At 39.7% G+C, this 19,301-nt stretch overlaps 1 protein-coding gene across 1 annotated transcript in view; it reads right to left on the bottom strand.

The window, feature by feature from the left end:
* Window positions 1-19,301, bottom strand: part of tnfrsfa (tumor necrosis factor receptor superfamily, member a) — a 48,731-nt gene that overhangs the window by 11,733 nt on the left and 17,697 nt on the right. The window contains exons 3-10 of the mRNA XM_032569715.1: window positions 18,502-18,633; window positions 13,313-13,424; window positions 10,385-10,518; window positions 10,206-10,304; window positions 10,080-10,126; window positions 9,683-9,964; window positions 7,819-7,855; window positions 3,412-7,220 (exon numbers count right to left, since the gene is read on the bottom strand). Coding sequence (XP_032425606.1) covers window positions 6,919-7,220; window positions 7,819-7,855; window positions 9,683-9,964; window positions 10,080-10,126; window positions 10,206-10,304; window positions 10,385-10,518; window positions 13,313-13,424; window positions 18,502-18,633 — 1,145 coding nt within the window. The 3' untranslated portion in view covers window positions 3,412-6,918. The remainder of the gene's footprint in view (window positions 1-3,411; window positions 7,221-7,818; window positions 7,856-9,682; window positions 9,965-10,079; window positions 10,127-10,205; window positions 10,305-10,384; window positions 10,519-13,312; window positions 13,425-18,501; window positions 18,634-19,301) is intronic.

Below are 19,301 nucleotides of genomic sequence, written 5' to 3'. Positions count from 1 at the left end.
AGACCGAAACTACAACAGCGAGGCCTCTGACCGAAGCCACCACGACGAAAATGGAGATCCAAGACACGACTGAAGTCTTCAGCCAAAGCAGCACAACTGACATCCAGCCCAGCGGAGACCAGAGACAGACTACGCTACCCGACCCAGAACCTGAAACGGACTCTGAGCCAAGATTCAAGAAACATACAACCCCCAACGCACGAGCTACGACTAATGTCCAGTTCTCCGGTCTCAGAATGAGAGACGACGGACGGGTAGTTGCACCGAAACACGGGGAGGACGCAGAGCACGACGAGGAAGGTTCTGAGAACTGGACTGGAGAGGACAGAAAACCCGGTCTGGTCCATCATGGAGGAGAATCACAGACCTTTTCAAAAAGTTCAGAAGACATCCAAAAGGAGGATGCAGAAAAACATATGAAGGTAAATGAAACGTACAACAAACACTCTGTTATTTCAAAAGAAACATTAATATATCGATGTCTAATCATTTCCATTCATTGGTGGACAATAACGTTTTTTTAATTAAGGGTAAACACTAGGAATGAACATGTATTCAAAGTCTAGAAGAAAATTATAATCAACCCGTTGCCTAAGATGTTCCTGGTAGTCATCTTCCAGTTGCATTGTTCAGTTCAGTTCAGTTTTTTTGGAGGACCAAATTAGATTCTACCCAAGTAAGACCAAGCAGTACCTGCCTATCAAACTTCACATTGCATCTGTCGTGTTTTCACTTTTGCATCAGAGGAAAAGGGAAAATGAAACAAAGCACACCTCTGTGTAACGGTGCTGAAAACCAGAAGTGAAGAGATAAACACCAAGACAGCTTCCTAACTAGAGAGAAAACAATATAGTAGTCTTTGTGAGTGTCCTGCTCATCAAGGGGGCGATCCACAGTCTGAACTTTATAGCAACGTTCTGCCCTCTGGTGGACAGAAGAGAAAACACAAGCAAACCTGATCTGATGATGATGTGATGTTTATTAACCAGTGGGTCAGCAGCAGGGATTATTCTCATCACTTACCTTCTTCGCAGGCACCTGACGGCCCCGCCCCGCTCTGCAGAGGTCTGATCGACCGCACCGAGGCCGGGTGGGCACACTGCCTGGAGAGGCGGGGGGGACCCCCACCCAACCCGCTCTCTGCCTGGGAGACTGCAGATGTTAGAAAGCTGCAGAAAGACCCATCAGGGGGACTTAGCCAAAACCCTCTCATCAGCGACGAAGAGGATCACTTCTATTACTTTGACGGAGTGCTGAAAAGAGTTCAGAGTAACGCGCGTGTCTACCGCAGGAGGCAAAGACGAAGAAGACGGAGCTTTTAGAAGCAGAGGGGGGAAAAGAACGACATCGGGAGGATCTCCAAAGCTACGTCCAGCGGCTTATTAAGAGAAACCAAGTCGATCACTTTACATGATTATTGCACAAACCTTTGAGTTGAGGTTAAGAAAGAAAATACTCAACGTTTTCCTTCTGAATGTGTTTCCTACAACAGCACCCCCTACAGGCCAGTTAATGAAATGCAAAAGTCAGGTCTGTCGAAATGGCATTCCCTCTTCATTAAACTGAGCAAACAAGGAGAGACAAAACAAAACCGAGGCGACAGACACATTTAAACATGTTTATCTCTGATATGTGTCTGGAACAGAAGGAGCATGGTGATCGTGACACTAAACTGTCAGAGGAATTGTCCGAATAAAAGAAAAACCTTTTATGTGCGTTTTCACTTCAATGTCATTATTTAAGATTAGCACATGACAGGTCTTGTGTAGACCAAAATTAAACTGCATTATTAAACTATCCACAAGCTTTGATGCTTTGAACTTTTCTCAGATTTCATCCCCTTTCAACCTAAAGTTTCAGATTATTTCGTTGGGATTTTATGTGGATTTTCAGTTTCTCTCCAAGGAAACAGAGGGAAAAAGAAAGAGAGAGAGAGACATCAGAGTTGATCTGAAACCAATATGAAGATTCTGGGTTCTATAATAGCCTAATAACGTTATGTCCTGGAAAACAGACACGTTTTTTTCATGCAAAATTCAGTGTGTATGTTATTATCTCCTCCCCTGTAGCTCCAAACACAAACAGCGTCCTGGGAAAATGGAGACAAAATGGAAACTGGGTCGTGTTTTCTCTCAGCAGATTGTATATTTTGTCTGCAGTCGTTTCTGTTGGGAAATGCATTAAGAATTAATCTTCCAGCCCAACAAGAGGAATGAAAACAATGTGAAGAAAAAGTAAAAAAGGACCGCTAGGTTCTTTCCTCAGCGCGGCGGCCGCGTGGAGCGAAGCACAATTGTTCCACAAATTCCGATTAAGCAGAAAACAATATTCAAATTTTAAAAAAAAACAACCAAAAAACAAAACAACTCGTTTCTTGTTTCTTTGTGTATATTGCCTAGGTTTTAAGTGCTTCACCAAATGTTTGCTTTTTATGGCAACATGCAAACTGTCGTTTTATGACGTTTCATCTGCAAATGTTGCCCGTTTTGTTTGATTTGAACGAAAAATATTTTATAAACATAAAAATTGGATTTATTGTTACTCTAGCAAAGCAGCATTTTACTGTGGCCCTGACGTACGCGATCCGAGTGTGGCCTAGAATTTCCAATTAGCATTCCAGCAAATTTTTTTTTCCTGACAACTCAAAATGTTTTCAATTTAATAAAATGTTTTCATCCAGCTCAGAAAGATGCCAGTCCCTCTTTGTTCCCTTGTTTTAACTAAATGTTAAGGAGTCGTCTGTTCTTAACCGCACGGTGGCTGGTGGGTTAGTTTGACCTTGTGTCTGATTACAAGGTCAAGTTGGGAGGCTTTTATCTGTGAGACACACACAGATGCAGCTCCGGGAAAATGACATTTGCCTTCAGTCAGAATCGAAAAGAATCCCATAAAACGAGTCAATGCCACCTACTTTTGCTTTCCAGAAACTATGAATGGTGTATATATAAAGTCTGCTGCTTTCTTCTGCACTGATTAGTTGAAGGAAGTACGAAAAAACTCTGCACATTCCTGTTTCTGCAAGGTGATCCTTGACAGCAGGAGGTCAGGCTCAGAAATTGTTTTATGACTAAAAAAAAAAAAATTAAAATCTAAATAGCGGGGTGATGAAATGTAAACTTAAAATAATCAATGCACTCGTGTAGATGCTTACATAGCATGACATATTTAGCAATGTTTCAGAACAAAAAGAACACGGAACCATTTAAAGATTGGTGATCGGCCAAAAAAAACAAAAAAAAAACTGTAATCGGTGCACCCTTAATTACAACCACAAACTTTAGGCGCTTTTCTTCTTTCCCACAGACCAAAACAAAGGAGAGCATAATCGTAAAGTGGAGGGAAGATTACACTTTTGTATTTATTCCTCTTTAGGTCACCTAAACAAACAAAACAACTCGTGTATGGTCTTACCTTTATTTTTATGTGAAGTCCATGCACCTGTCCTTGTCCACAAATGTCTGTCACTCTGTTGTAAAAACAACAAAAGTCCTCGTTTCTGTCTCATTTTCCTTTTATTTACAAAAACCTGACAGGCATACAGCCTGGCCTTGAAAGGTTCTATTCCATTCGTGTTTTCTCTATTTTTGCGATTGTTTCCCGTCCTTTCCATGCGTAGAAGAAGAACACCTGTCGTCTATGGGACTCAGCACTGCCCCCTATCAGTTAGGTACTGTACTCACACTCACACTGCGCATTTTCACTGCATATTTGTGGCCGATCGTGAATACTAAGCATGTCACACACATTAATTAAATATATTAGATAGATTGCGGAACGTCAGTATATACAGAACATGTGTAACTAAACAAGTATATTGGCGAAATTAAGAGAATGCGCCAACTGCCTGCCTTCATTCACTTTGTGTGACAGCGCCACCGGAGGTGAGGCACAGTACTGCACTACCTCGTCCCTGTCTTTCTGTGTTTCAATGGGCAATGCGTAAATTCAACGATTTTACCACAAAATCGTTGAATTTTGTGGAAATTTTTGTGGAAATCGTTGAAATTAGTTTTTAGTTTTCTCTAAAAACTAATTTAGAGAAAAGCAAATGGACAAATGGATTTTCTCTCACCATTGTTTTCATCCATTTTACTTTTCATGCACCCATTTAACTTGCAAGAATTAAGCAAGTCACTGGAGGCGCATTAATCAAGCAAGCAAGAGAAAACAGCTCAGGTGGAACACTGGAGACACGACAAGTAGGCTAATAGTCTGGCCTCTAAAATTCTCGAGTATAAAGGGATTGTTGAATGAAGCTATAAGATACAAGTTTCATCCAAGATGGATGAAACTAAATTCATGTTGTTCAGAGAAAGAACTATAAAAGGGCAGAAACAGACTCGAATATGATGAGGTTTACCGACTTAAACCTGATATTTGTTTACAGACATTCTGCATCCGTTCTGACTGACAGGACATCTGTAGACGTGAAAAAAAAAAAAAACTCCAAAAGACTAGAAGCTTTAATTGCAGTAAAGCATAACTGTAGTGTTTAATAAGAGGACTTTCGAGAAGTCTATAAAGTGATGTGATTTTACACATTTCTTTTAATTAAGAACCAGTCTGAGATATCTCTGTAAATACCAAATAGTGAAGACTGATTCAAACTCTTACCCAACCATACGCTAATTAGGAGCATTTGCAACCTCCTGTTTAACAGAACACACTAAGAATACCACTAAGAGACAAGATAATAGGTAGAGCTGTGAACGCATTAACATCTGTGAATCCTGAAAATATAAAACAAAAAAACAAGCAACCGGTGATACTTTTTCCAGGGAAGCAGCAATTAAAACACTCATTTTACATTTATAACTGTACAAAACATTTATTTGAACTTAATGTAAAAACAGCTTTGTTGTATTTACATCACTTTGTATTTAAAGATCCATGACAACCAAACAGTAACTCAGGGGGGGAAAAAATGGCTTAACGGTAATCTGGCAATTACAGAACTTAATGGAAATTAACTGAACAGCTTAGACTTGCACCAAAGGCATATAAAAACAGAGGTATTAAAAAAAATTCTACAGACACACACACACACACACACACATGATGTGGTATGGAGTAAACAAGAGAACTGAATCATTTTCCCTGCTCTGCTGCATCAGGCCAACAGGAGAATTCAGCTGAAAAATGGATGCAACAGACATGGGAAAATAAAACAGGATGGGCGTGAAGAGTAACTAGAAACGGATGCAGGCTGCAGTTTCATGGTTTTGTCAATAGATGGCAGTGCCAGCACTGTAGCATCACTCATCAGCAACAATATATAACTCTAAATCTGTGCTTTTTACATAACAGTATGCAGAAAAAACAAATGGGCATAAACAAGAAAAACAACACGCAAAAAATCAACAACAACCTGTTTCTGGTTGATGAGCAGTTCCATAACTCATGATTTTCACTTTGATTTCTAAATCCATCTGAATATATAAATACATTTCTAAGGCTTGTGGATGCACATGCATGTATGCGCAGAGGGTGAACTTTTAAAACACAAACTCTGAGCTTCTTTTTATATCCAGAAAAGATTTCCTTCATCTTGCATCACCAGGAAACGGCGTGTAACCTGCCCCCCCCCCCCCGTCTCGTGGATTCGGGCGACGGGTCACGCGTTCAGTCGGTTAGCCGAAAACGGGTTGAACGTCCGAAGTTAATGAAAATTTAATTCGACGAGATACATTCTGCTTTAGGCGTCATGGAAACCTCCACTCTGTCCTGAATACGGAAATCAGTTGGTATTTAAAAAAAAAAAAAAAAAAGGAAAGTGTGATCTGCACACGGATCACACTTGACGCGCAAAGCCGGATTGTCGTTCTGAACCTTGTCCGACAAGCAGGAACAGGAAAGAAAATAAAAATAATAATAATTAAAAAAAAAAAGCTACATTTTTTTGTTGCTTTTGAACGTGAAAGGATTTGATCTCAGTCATTTCTTCTTTTTTTTTTCTTTTGCCCTGCAGGGACGTCACAATGACCGTGTGTTTTTGGCAATGGTATAAATAATCACAGATAATAATCCTCTCAATAAATATGACAATAAATAGAATGACCTCTGAACTTCTCCAAGTCGCCACGGAAACGTCGAGGCGACCATCGACGCATGCTCCGATTAGAAACGTCCTGTAAATTCCTTCTACAGTGTTTGAAAGTGAGAACACTGAACACGCAAAGACCGCGGACACAACTAGAACACAGTTTGAGAAACATAATGAAGTTGTAGGAAAAAAAAAACAAACAAACAATGATGAAGAGGTAAATACGTCATTAGTAGGGATGGATGTTAGTATTTGTGAATATTTTCCACCATTAGAGAAGAAAAGTATTCTTGGACTGATATTTGCGGTGAGGATTGAATCTACAGAACACATTGAAACTTGACCTGTTTTCAGTTCTACATGTGCCACCAGGTATCAGTGCATCGAACAGGCACGGTATTAGCGGCACACGCCATGCCGCTCCTACAAACCAGTGTATATTATCCTCGTCCCCTCCCCCCCATTTTCTCCGGCCAGTAGTGTCTCGTGACTTGGGTGGGACACGGCTGGAGACTTCTGTGCTTTCAGTGTCTGGCCTCTTCACCGACAGCCGAGAACATCCAAATGTGTCAGAACGCAACAGTTGAAGCCTTCGGGCTTCCATCAAAAGCATATTTGAACGTTTTTTTTTATTTGCTTCAGCATTTGGCAAATAGTCAACAACTGATCGGTGTGTCTTGACTTTCCCCTTTTTTTTACGCTTCGTTTTTGTTTTTGGTTTGTTTGTTTTTAAAAGAAAAAACTACTGGCTTTTAAAAGCATGGCTGAACAGCCACAAAAAGGAGGTAAGCCCTGTTCTGTGAGACACGGCGTCCACCGACGGCGGCTGTAGTTTGTTCCGGTGGCGAGTAGCGTTGGCGTTAGCTTCGTTAGCTTCAGGGGGTGTCGGCGTGCTTGTAGTAGCCTCTCCTCAGGGCGGCGTGGGCGATGCACTCGGCCGAGCGCCGCTGGTCCATGCTCAGCAGCGCCTCCAGCAGGTCGTTGATGTCGGCCTTCAGCCCCTGCCTCTGCATCCAGTTCTTCAGCAGTTCGTACACTTTGTCGCCGGGGGCGCCGCTCTCGGCGATCCGAATGTGGTTGTCGCTGATGCCGATCAGTCGGAAGAACTTGTTGTGGATCCGAACGTCCAGGTATTCGTCGAACAAGTCGAAGCTCTTCCTGAGGGACTTCTCCGACCCTTTGCAATCAGAGCAAACAAACACTAGTAAACACTGCGGCAGAACACTGCGGTTGTCTTTGTGTGATATTAAAATGTGGTTAATGACCTGAAACATGACAAACAAAACTAAAGAAATAAATCTTGAAGTGGGCAAATCGTTTCTAATAGCACTGAATGCGACACCAGAACAGTGTTTTGTGCTCACCTACAATAGCTTGGTATTAGAAGAAGTGAAATTCTCCATATCCACATCATTAGTTATCACTACAGCCATCGTTCCTGTATGCTACAAACAGTCAGAGCATTTAAGTGCATTTCCCTTCGGAGGATGTCGATTTAAAACAATCAATGCAAGATCAAACTCTAAGATATGTCCTCTTCAATTCAGCAGGACAAACGGCAGCAGAAAAAAAATGCAGATTGTTTTAAAGACCTGCAGGCTCAGATCAGGCCTAACTATCATGAGATCATCGGTCTATCAAGCACTAAAGTGGGAGATCTTGCGGAGATGTCGGGTTTCTTGTCTTGCCCGCGATCTGGCGTGGGTTGCTGTGTGCTGTGCTGTTTTTTTTGTGTTGGTGCAAAAACAACAGGAAACAACGGAGGTCCGTCTTACCGAGCAGTGGCAGCAATCGATGTCCAAGAGGGTCATCCTGTAGAAAGACAAAAAAGAAAAAGGCATATATAAGAAGATATGTGGAGAAAACATACAATGCAAACGTGTTTAAAGGTTTTTTTTGTTAGCATTTTGCTACTTTACAATCACAAACTTCCAAGCATATTGGGATTTACAAAAAAAAAAAAAAAAAAGATTGATTTAATGCAAAGTAGAACAACACACAAGCAGAATAAATTGAACAAAATTACAAAATGAGGCGTTTATTTCTTTTGGTTCCTATACTTTTGCTGTGGCTGTTAATGTTGAATTTTTGTACATCATAAGTTCCATCAATTTGGAACATATTTAAGTTAGTTTGGAACCAAAATCTGTGTTTCAAATTTTTGTATTTGGAATTGTTTCGATTCCTTTGGTGACTTTTAGACCCTCCCATTAATTTTGGGGGGTGTGGTGGAGTTGTTGGTCAAATGTCTGGAGGTCTTTAAAAATTTTTTTTTTTTTTTTACCACTTTTTAAACCTGTAAAGATCACATTAAGTTTCATTTTCACCCACGTCATAAGAATTTTTTAGCAAGCATTTTGTCTTTATTTTTCTAGAAATAGTATGGCATTTATTTTTCAAACTATCAGGTTGACAGTGCATTCCAGAGACAAACCACCTGTTGCCACCCACCCACGCCCTTTTGTTGGAATAACTTTAGGTTTTGGAGCTCAGAAGGCCGTGACAACTTTGATACATGCAACTAAAAGAAAAGACTAATTCTCTCCACGTCCGATGAGTCAGTTTGGGAGGTTTCTCCACATCTTTGTGGACTGAAAATGTTCCAAACTCGGGACACTGTTTCACAACCTGGACCTGCTTTAAATGTCCCCAGCACCGTGTCCCTGACCTGCTCGCTGTTTGTTCACTAATGTTCTCCACCAAACCTCTGAGGCCCAAACAGAGCAGCTGGATTTTCAGAGAGGAAATTACAGCCAGATGAACTAAATCTACTGATTGTGTAACTTCTAAAGAAAACTGGACTGCACTGGATTTTCTTTAGGGGCCATTATAGCAAGAGGGAGAGATGCACCGATCCAATATCAATATCTGCATCTGTCCCGATATTTAAAAAAAAAAAAAAAAATCTAGATTGGATATTGGTGACAATGTGCCTGATACATAAGGACAGATCTATTCAGTCTAATTCTATGCTTTTCCTCTGAGCGACATCATGCTTCATTATTTATCTTACATCATATTTCGAATTCCTAATTGCTCTTTCTGAACCATTTGAAAGAAGATTTGTTGCAGTCGAGTTTTTACATGTTTGACTAAGACAGTCAACCTTTTCTGCCAGTTTCAGTTTGTTTGATATTTATTTTACATTGGCTGTTACACTGCTAACTGCACTGACTTAACAAATTAAAGTTGTTTTTGCATTTCACCAGGCTGTTGAAACTGTTGGTGTATAAGTGTGCTGTGCTGGTGTAGAGTTATCAAATAAATTTGTAGTTTTGTACATTTATGTCTGTGTTCAGGAAAAAAATTATATTTTAAGTCAACTGTTTCTGCACTGTTTTTCTGAATCAGCCAATGGTAAATCTCGGGTATCTGTACCAAAAGTGCAAAAAAAAAAAAAAAAGTGGATCTGTGCATCCCTAAGCATTGGCTGGCTGAATACAAACTCCTGCCAGACAGGTTTATTTGTACAAAAATGCTTAAATGCATCCTTTTCGGTCTGCTTCACAAATAATGCACTACACGGTGATGGTCTGTTGCACAAAATCCCAATAAAGCACTTTGAGGTTTTAGGTTGTGACGTGATGCCTACTTATTTGCATTAAATAAGAGAAAGATGTTTGATTCTGCGGCTCTCACCGTGTCTGAAGGCAACTGTCTGAAGCCGGCGGGGCTGTGGTGCGGGGTGCTGCCAGTGGAGGCAGCGGTGGGCAGCGCCGACAGGCTCGTCTGGGACGAGCTGGTGGTGTTGGGCAAACTGTCGCCCAGTCCGCGGTCCTCGTCCTCCAGAGGCGGGCAGGCCTTGGTCATCACGGGTTGCGTCTCCTGCAGCAGGGGCCGCGACTCCGGGCGGGGCTCCTCGCCCTCCAGGCCCGCGTTCTGGTTGTTCTGCTTCTCCTCCGCAGTGGCTCCACTCTCATCCTAACCGAGAAGGAAGGGAAAAGAAATTTAGGTGAATGGTTTTTTCTCTCCACATTATCTGGAGGTACATATCCAAAAAAAAAAAAAAAAAAAGAAAAGATCAGATGGAACTTACGATGGGAATCTTTACGATTTCGCTCGATTCACAAGAGCTTTTGAACCCTGTTGAAAGCAAGAAAATTGTGTAAGAAAAGAAAATCTGCTGAATGTTGTTGGGTTATAAAATGCTACACGGACTTACATGGTACGTCGCATGAGTGCTGTTTCCGTAGGAACCACAAAATAATGGCAAAGACGACAATGACCACGATGCAGATCAAGACCATTAATACAAGAAACCCTGGAAGAGATCGTTACATATGAGACAAATTCCCGTCTGGGTGGCGATTAATGTTCGATGACAGGATGTGTGGAACTTACAGGTGTTTGTTGGCGGGTCGGGAACCGGAGGAGACCGAGGCGTAACCGTTTCGGTCGGGGACGGGTCTCGTTTTCGGCACACTGTGTTGGAAAAGGGCGTGCAATTCTTCACCTCCTCCTCGCCGACTTTGCACCTGCAATGTAGTAGAAGTGGAGCAAATGCAATGAGAATCACATTAAGATAAATAATTCTCTGATACCCTCAAAAAAGTGAAACATTGCAGTTGTTCACATTATGTTAACATTTCATTTCAAGTTAACACATAAAAATTGTGTTTGTTGTGTTTAATTAATTAATTCTAGTAAAGATAACATGATTTTGTCACATGTTAACTTAAAGAAATCATTTTATTTTGTGCAAACACAGATACCTCTGTTGGCCATAAGGGGGCAGTCATGCAACAATAAAACCGCATGAACAGAAAAAACAGTTTAAACCAAATTAGTCTGGATTTTCATCCAAAGACAAAAGTGGGGAGCCCGCCACTTTCCCAGTTTGAATCCCTTTCGCCGTGAATTTACGTTGGCAATCCAAATTTTCTCAAAGTTGTATCAGGCAAGGATTATTATTTTTCTATCAGTTTGCTGCTATTGTTGTTTATGGATAATGTACTTAAAAATATGCGATGGAAGGGGGGAGGGTTTTAACGGCTCAAATTAAACACGCTGCCTGTTCAACCCGGTAGGCTAGGAAGAAGTAGTCCATCTTGGGCACACAGGTGTGCAGAGCTGAGAATGGACGGAAAAGTTTGTGACGGTCGAAATTAAATCAGAGGAGCTTTTCTAAGTTTACGTGTTTAACGGGGGAGAGGGGAAACTGGGCGACCTTTGGGCGACCTTTGGCCGCACTCAGGCGCCCTGGTCTGTTCCAAGTCAAAAAATGCTTCCTCCTAGCATCACCCCTCCTGCCCCTCCTTCTTTATTTTTTATCTCGGCGCTGATCGTCTGAAGAACCTTTCATTTAAAATGGTCTATCTGGAGGGCTTGCATGTACAGGAATTTATATTATTCCTCTATGAAGCCTAATTTTCATAGAATGCTTCACCAATGCGTCAAGTGTAAAAGCCACAGCGCTTGATCGGCTCAAAGCGAACGATTGGTGGACGTTGGTTTAATACTTGAAACTATAATAAAAGTTGTAGCAACTTAATTTTTAAGTCATGGTAGCTAATTTTATTAATCAGCTTTGATAACCATGTAATTGAGTACAGAATCCTGGTGCCAGTGGTGAGTACAAATGAATATTTAAATAGGGATTGGGGGTGAAAATGTGTTCACTCGGATGGCATGACATCAAATAATTAAGAACCACTGCTAATAAATCTATAATAAAAACATATTAAAAAAAATATATATATGTGTGTTTTCTGTTTTTGGGACTTTTGTGACTGAGTTTTTTTGTGCTGAAAAACTACTTTTAAGATTCTGCTAAATGTACTTCTATGCTTATCCTCTTTGCTAAAGGTTTGTAGTAATTATCATAGGATTGTTGCCACTCAGCTGTTTCTCTTCTCTCCACAGAGGAATACTGAAGCTCTGACAGAGTGACCATCGGGTTCCTGGTCACCTTCCTGACTTCTATCGCTCAGTTCAGACAGACAGCAGCTCAAGGTTGAGGTAGCTCCAACAGCGCTCCCCAACGTCAAGAAAACTGAAAGCGCAGTTGGTCCATCCACCCAAAGCCCAGAAAACAACCAGCAAAGACATCTGCAGCACAACCTACTGCAAGCTTATATCCAAGTTAACTTGATATTTTTTGATGAACAGCTACTCATAATTAGTTTTGTACAACTTCAAGTGGAGTAAGATATTTGCTCTAGAAACTAGACAAATACTTGGTAAGATTTTGTGTTTACAGTATATTTGCACTAGTAAAAGTAATTACAAAAAACTTTACAATAAAACAAAAGATGTAGTAATCCTGAAATAACATCTAGAGAATAGTTTGCTGCGATTATTTGAAGGTGAAATAGACAGAACTGAATTTTGAGGTTGAGTGTAGCACTACTGTTTACCATTTTGATTACAGAAAAAATATAGCTGGAAAACCTCTAAATGTGAGGGCATGATTAAAAGCACAATGATTCATCATTGTGCATGTCTTTACATGGCAGATGATAGTTTCAGTTCACCATACTGGGAGAATGTAGATACATGATTGCATGGTTTTGTTTAGCATTTTACAGTTGAGTTAAATGTATTTTTCTTTTTTGTTGTTGTTGCTCTTTAAGGTCATTTTGACCATATTATCCTCAGTGGTTTAATCTTTCTGGCGTTTTGAGAACATAACAGCTTTTTTCTGTTTTGTGTGTAATACTGTTAATTCTACGCAGACATTAGCTGACAGGTGGACTTATTGGGTGGCTACTGAAGTGAGTTGGTTGCCATGGATTTTATCAGACTTTTTGCCAATTTTAGAAAAAGTATCTTAAACTCATGTGATGGGTGTCTGGTTTCTGAGCATATGATCAGCTCCATACTCTGTTTATTAGAAGCACCTCCACAGCATGATGCTGCCACCACCATGTACTGTGGTGGAGATTGTGTTGTCACGGTGATGTGGAGCTGTTTTTGCAATCTCTCTTTTGGGCTCAGATTTTATCTTGAGCCACACAGGACGCCTATTTACTAATTAAGTGACGCTACATGTGATTTCATTTAGGGGCCTCTTATCATGGGGAGTGATTAAAAAAAGCACAGCTGCAAGTTTAGATTTTTATTATTATTATTTTTTTTAAAACAGAACCAATTAGGAACTACTTCAGGTTCTTCGAATACATAAAATCCCAAGGAAAAACAAAAAAGTTTGTGCTTGTAAAGTTCCAAAAAGTGGAAAATTCAATACGTACGAATACCTTGCAAGGTATTGTAATCTACAAATAAAGGGCTAAAAAGTGACAAAGCTGTAAATGTTTAAGCAGCACTCACTTGGCACAGCGTTTGCAGACTTCACAGGCCTGGTCAGGAACGCAGAAGGTGCCGGGCTTGCACTCGCACTTGGTGTCCGTTGTGGTCGTGCAGGGAGTGATTACTCTTTCGTCTGTAGAAGACAAAATTGTAAAACATTGTGAGAAAATTTCAAAACTGCCAACTCCAAATCAAATTGGTCACGCAAGTGTGTGTGTGACCTCTGTTTCAGTTAACTACGTCTAACCTGTTGATGCATGTCCAGGACTTAATGAGTAAGCAAGCAACAGAGAGAAACCTTTGTTGGATATTCTGCTCTTTTTCTTTTTTAAGCTAATTTACAGCCAGTTAGTAACCGTGCTGTGACTTTTTCCATAAAACGGATAAGCGTGACAATTAGGTTTCCTTCTTTCCGCTCACTTTAGCAGGAATATGAGAAACTTTGTGACTTTGGAAACATAAACGACAGCAGCTGCAGTTTTTTTAAACGGGTTACGTGAAAATTCTGGAAACATAAAAAAAAACAAAGTTCACCTCCATTAATCCCTAGCTTCAGTAAATAAGACGGTCATGGCTGCAAATTTAAAAATAAAAAAATCTATTCCAGAGCAGTTTGTAAAATCTGTAATCTTTCCATACCATTACAGGAATTTTCTCCCATGATTAATTGAAACAAAGTTAAAATACAGCCTTTTTGTCAGTTTTTTCTCTCGTTCCGCAAAACTATTTCTCTAATAATTGGCCTTTGACTTGCCGTTGGCAATCGGCCTTGTGGTTACACTAACTAGCTTGCCAATATTCCAGCTGCAAGAGCACATCATGTTGGCTTTAAACAGACAAAATACGGTCTGTTTCACCTTAACAGTCACAGAAGCAAATTGTTAAACAGTAAACATGTTGTTTTTGAGCGTGTTCTTGTCAGAGTGAAACACAGACTCCTTACGGTCACGCAGAGAACACAACCGCGGTTTTGTGCCTCGCTCCACGACCACTGCTCATGGGATAACCGACGTCTTTCACTGTTATCGTTTGGGTAATGTATAATAATAAAAACGAAATTACTCTGTACCAAAGCAGAACAGTCGCCGGTTTTGTTCGACTGCATTTCTCAAGGCATATAGGCATTAAAGGACTGCATGGAAATGTCATTTACTGCATGGCTGTTAAGTGCTGATGCACTCCAGCATCTGACAATTGTGGGAGCCACAAACTTTTGGAAAACAACAACTGATTACCCGTGAAAATACGTCGCATTAAAAACAACAAGAAAAAAAAACTAAACAGGAATGCTAAGGGTTTTTGTGACTTCATGGTAATGAAATGCATTGCAAACATTTCTTAATAAAAACCCCCAGCATACTTTCAATTTATGATTCCTTTTGGTCTGTCAAAATAAAATGCTCTATAGGTAAGTTACGTCAAAGTGAAGTTAAAAAAAAAAGAAAGAAAAACGTGTTGGTGTGGAAATTTAGTCTTAATACGCCACAGAAAATTGTTTCTTCATATGGACTCATTGTTTTTTTAATGCTTTGCTTTGCTGACTGATACAGTGGAAAAACAACAACAAATAAAACAAAGTTGCAGAAACTTGGACTGACTAATTATTTTGGCACAGCACAGAAAATATCAAGCAAAAAAAAAAAAAAAGTTTTAGAACTGAACCATTTTGCACTGTGTACTTATTTTGCAGTTTTTCAGTACTGCAAAAAAATCAATAAAATAAAATAAAAAAAATCTCGGGTACAATTTAATTTATAGATGTTATTTTGTAAAAACCTTTGATCAATTCCGACTGTGACTCTGTGGGTAGAGAAGTCGCTTTGCAAACCAAAACTTGTGGGTTTGGTGTGCCTCTGGGCAAGGCACTGAATCCCAGGTTGCCGACTGATTTGCACATCATCTATGAATGTGTGTGGATTTTTGAGCACAAAATAAATATACTATACAAACACATTTGTGGCTGTCCTAATATGGATTTATCAAACAATTTGTGTCAGAAGGAAACTTGTATATTAATGTTTCATAAACTTTTCCACATTTTGTGATACCAAAAACAATATAACTAGAATTAAACTACGCTCAGGTGACTTTTGAAAATAACTGAGATTTATTTAGGGGAATGAGAGTATAAAGGGGGAATTTTCTGTAAAAATTTTACTTTAAATATCCTCAATTTATTCCAGTTGTCATAGTAGTCTTTAGCCACAAAACAACATTGGAGGAGGACAATGGTTTTCTAATCCATTTAAGTTTTCTGACATAACACTTCTACGGTTTGAAGCCCTTTTTCATAAAATGCCAGAGAACGCTCCGGAATTGCCGGCGTTTGGACCGGAGTCGCTCCCGGCTCGCTCCTTAACGACGGGACAGCCGAGTTCTTGGAAAGTCTTGGCGCGGAAACGAGGAGGACACCGGCCATTGCTGCTTTTAAGGTCATGCTTTTTTTGGGAAAGTAAACTTGTTCCACTAAAAGTCTGGAGCAGTGAGTCATGACCCCTGACTTTAGAAACCCGAGGTCCATCACATAAAAGAATTTAACAATAATAAAATGAAAACTCTATGAAGTTTGTGATTTTAACACTACGAGTGGAAGAGTACCAGGGTGTGTGTGTGTTTAGAGGAAAGAACACAGACGCATTGAGCTAAGAAATCAGTCAGCTAGAATCGAGAGGTCAGCTGAAATTCACAGCTCCAGCTCCGGCATTGTTTGTGAATTTAGTCATAACTGTTTGCCTTCTCCCTAATGTGATCAAGCTATAATTCAGGTTTCATTGTGCGCTATTGTTTTGTTGTTTAAAACCAGCGGAGGACCTTTACACTCAGTGTTTTGTTTCCTTCCCTGAACCACAGAGGGCGGAGTTTTTCCAATGGAAATGTGTCATGGATGAGACAGATTGATGGATGTCAGCTGAGTGGAGTGATGCTTAAATACAACACAAACGAGCTCGGAAGCTAAAAACATGATTACCAGCTTGGTGAAAATCAATGAATAAACCGCAAAACTGAAGCTGCAGCCCAGTGACCGACTAAGGAGTTCAGTCACATTAAACCGTCATGAACTCTATGCCGCCTGAGTCTGTATTATAGAATCAGGTTGATGCACCAAAGCAACTATTCTCCTGTTTTTTTAATTTTTATTTTAATTTGCTGATTTCAACTGAGGTCTGAAATATTACATGGTTAAATGGACTGGCACTAACTACGAAATACACTAAAGCAAAGTTCATTGATGTGACACCATAAATGATTCATTAAATCAACAGCAGCTCCCAACAGGAAGTTCTTAAGTGTTTCACATCGCGGTTCAGAGTACGTGCAAGCACTCCACAATGCAATGTGGGACTTAAAAGATTAAACTTTACTTTTTTATTTAGTGTCACAAGATTATGAAAGGCATTAAAAAGATCTGGGGAAAAACAACCAAAACCTTAAAAGTAAAATAAGTGAATAACCTATGTAACAGTATTCTCTTTTCTGTGGCTGCTGCCTTTCATCGGACACAAAGACGCCCAGTATGGGGGAGGACAATGATGCGCAGCCACACCCAGTTCAGCCAGGTAAGACGGACACACAGGCAAAACCTTCCCGAGACAAGTAACACGCTCGCATTCAGGCCGGGAAACAAAAACAACAAAGACACACCCTGCTGCTCCGTGTAACATCATAAGATCCCATTTTCAGCTGTGGACGTGAAAGGCGCAGGGCACAGACAAAGAGCTATCAGCTTTCCTAAAACAATACATCTTTGACAAGCAGGATCTTTAGAACGCTCTGTGGTTATCTGATTTTTCTTTTTTTTTTTTTTTTTAAAAACGCAAAGGATTAAATGGAGGGGAGATTCAGATAGGTGTCAGTTCTCTTTTTCCCCCTCCGCGTTTTAAAACACGCTGGGATTTTGGAGCTAGTTGCTCACAGAAAATGGGAAATATGGTTAAAAAAAATGTTTAGTCTTATTTAGTGCCTAAATGGAAATTTAAATACGATAAGAAAATCCAATTAAATAATTTAAATGTGTAAAGAAATCAGCTGGTGACCTGAAGCAAATCTACGAGCAGTTCCAACGGTCATAAAAAATTCTGTTTAGTTTTTTTTTAGATGTATTACTTTCTGTAGTTAAAGTTGACAGTTAATTACACATTTTTCGATAAAAATGCAATCGCTTCAGAATACAAATATTAATTTAGGTATTAAAAAGACTGAAAGAAAAACTAAATTAATTTTACATGTAGCATGTAGCAACACTCCTCAGAGCAGAAGTTGTTACTGAACAAAGAAGACGACAAAAAAGTTTTTTTTGTGTGTGATGTTCAAAAATGAAGTCAGAAATAAGACAAAAGTTGACAAAGCCTTTTAGAATGGAAAGTATCTTCCAGATGGTCATGTCAGATTTTCATTGAGGGGAAGATGCTAGACTGGTTTATCCATTTGTGTCTGAAGACATTTTTGATTTATAAATATTGGTAGCCTCTAAGGCATTAGCACACAGAGCGCTGCATACAATTAGATATGCTAAACATGCTAACAGCTAATCTAAGGTCCTAATTGCCTCTCTTCCTGATACGAATTGGAAAAGATGCACCGATTTGAAAATCTGGGCCAATATCAATATCTGATATTAATACTGCTGTTATTGCCGATAACCAGTATTATTTATATTGTATACATGTCCTTACCCCTTTGAGAGAATAAAAACGTTTAGCACACCTGCTTAAGTTAAATAACCTACAATCCTGCGCTGCATCACTGTCATATGGCCCAACAAATAAAACACCCTCCCAATGCAAATACACAGAAGGCAACAATATGGAAATAAACAATGGTTATTAATATCCACCAAGTTTTAATGGACTAATACTGACATCGGCCAATACCAATATTAATGCCAATATATTGTGCTATAAATTATGGATTGACTGCAACATGGCAAGGAGACTGGAAAAAATATTTTGACTGCTGTTAGCTAAAATGAGTCCTGACAGGCTTTTTCTCTGCTAAGTTAGCAACATTAGCTGGTTACAATGCTTAGAAAACCGTTTTTGATCTGACAACTATGACCAATTAAAAAAAAAAACATTATGACCAATTAAACTGACTTTTTCCTCCTTCAACTAATTTTGAAGATACACAATTTAATTTTCGGTAAATAAAAAATTATATTGACCGATTAATAATCGATGATGCATTCTTAAAGAAACGGAGAACTTGGTTACCCGGGCGACAGTGTGTACAGGGCAGACAGCGGTTCATCCCATTTGGATGCTCGGTGTACGTCTGCCCGTGTTCACAGGACACGCATGTTCCTTCCTCCAGATCACCTTCACATGGCTTCTGCACAAACGTTCCTGCAAATAAAATAAGAAAACAATCAGACCACAACTCATCACACCACAAATATAACTTACTAACGTAACTAAATGTCTTTTCCTGTGAATAACAACTCCATCATACAGATGCGTTTCCTGTTGAAACAGGCCACACCACGGCACCATATTCCAGAGTGCTAGACAACCCTAAGGTAAAGCGATGCTAAACACAGAGGGAACAGAAGTTTCTATGTTATACATGTCTTCTTTTTTTTATGTTCAGGAAGTGTTCGTGTCGTAAGAGCTATAAGAGGGAGCGATTGAGCGAACTACAAAGTGATTTGTCCTACTTCGCTCTGCTGGATTATCGTACTTATCATCTCTGTGATCAGCTCAAGCATGCCATGAATAAAACCACTTGATTCTCATGTGTTTTCAGGATTTATCTGATGTACAAATGGGAGGGGGAAAAAAGACGGGGCACCGGGGGGAAGACGCAACACAGAGCACAGACCTCTTCAGTTAGAAACGTTTTTCTTTTTTTTACTTGGAGACAGCTCGACTGTCACAGTTACTTAAAGATAACTTACTGAAAAACAAATCTCTCCTCCATAAATTAATATGAGCTAATTAACAAGAACAGATTAACAAGTGGGAAAACAAGCAGGAATGAAGCGTTCTAGTTGCTGTCAACAAACGATGGAGGC

Source organism: Xiphophorus hellerii, chromosome 8 (genome assembly GCF_003331165.1).
Source record: "Xiphophorus hellerii strain 12219 chromosome 8, Xiphophorus_hellerii-4.1, whole genome shotgun sequence".
Taxonomy (NCBI): domain Eukaryota; kingdom Metazoa; phylum Chordata; class Actinopteri; order Cyprinodontiformes; family Poeciliidae; genus Xiphophorus; species Xiphophorus hellerii.
The sequence above is the reverse complement of the archived record's forward strand: the minus strand, read 5'-3'. Positions and strand labels throughout refer to the sequence as shown.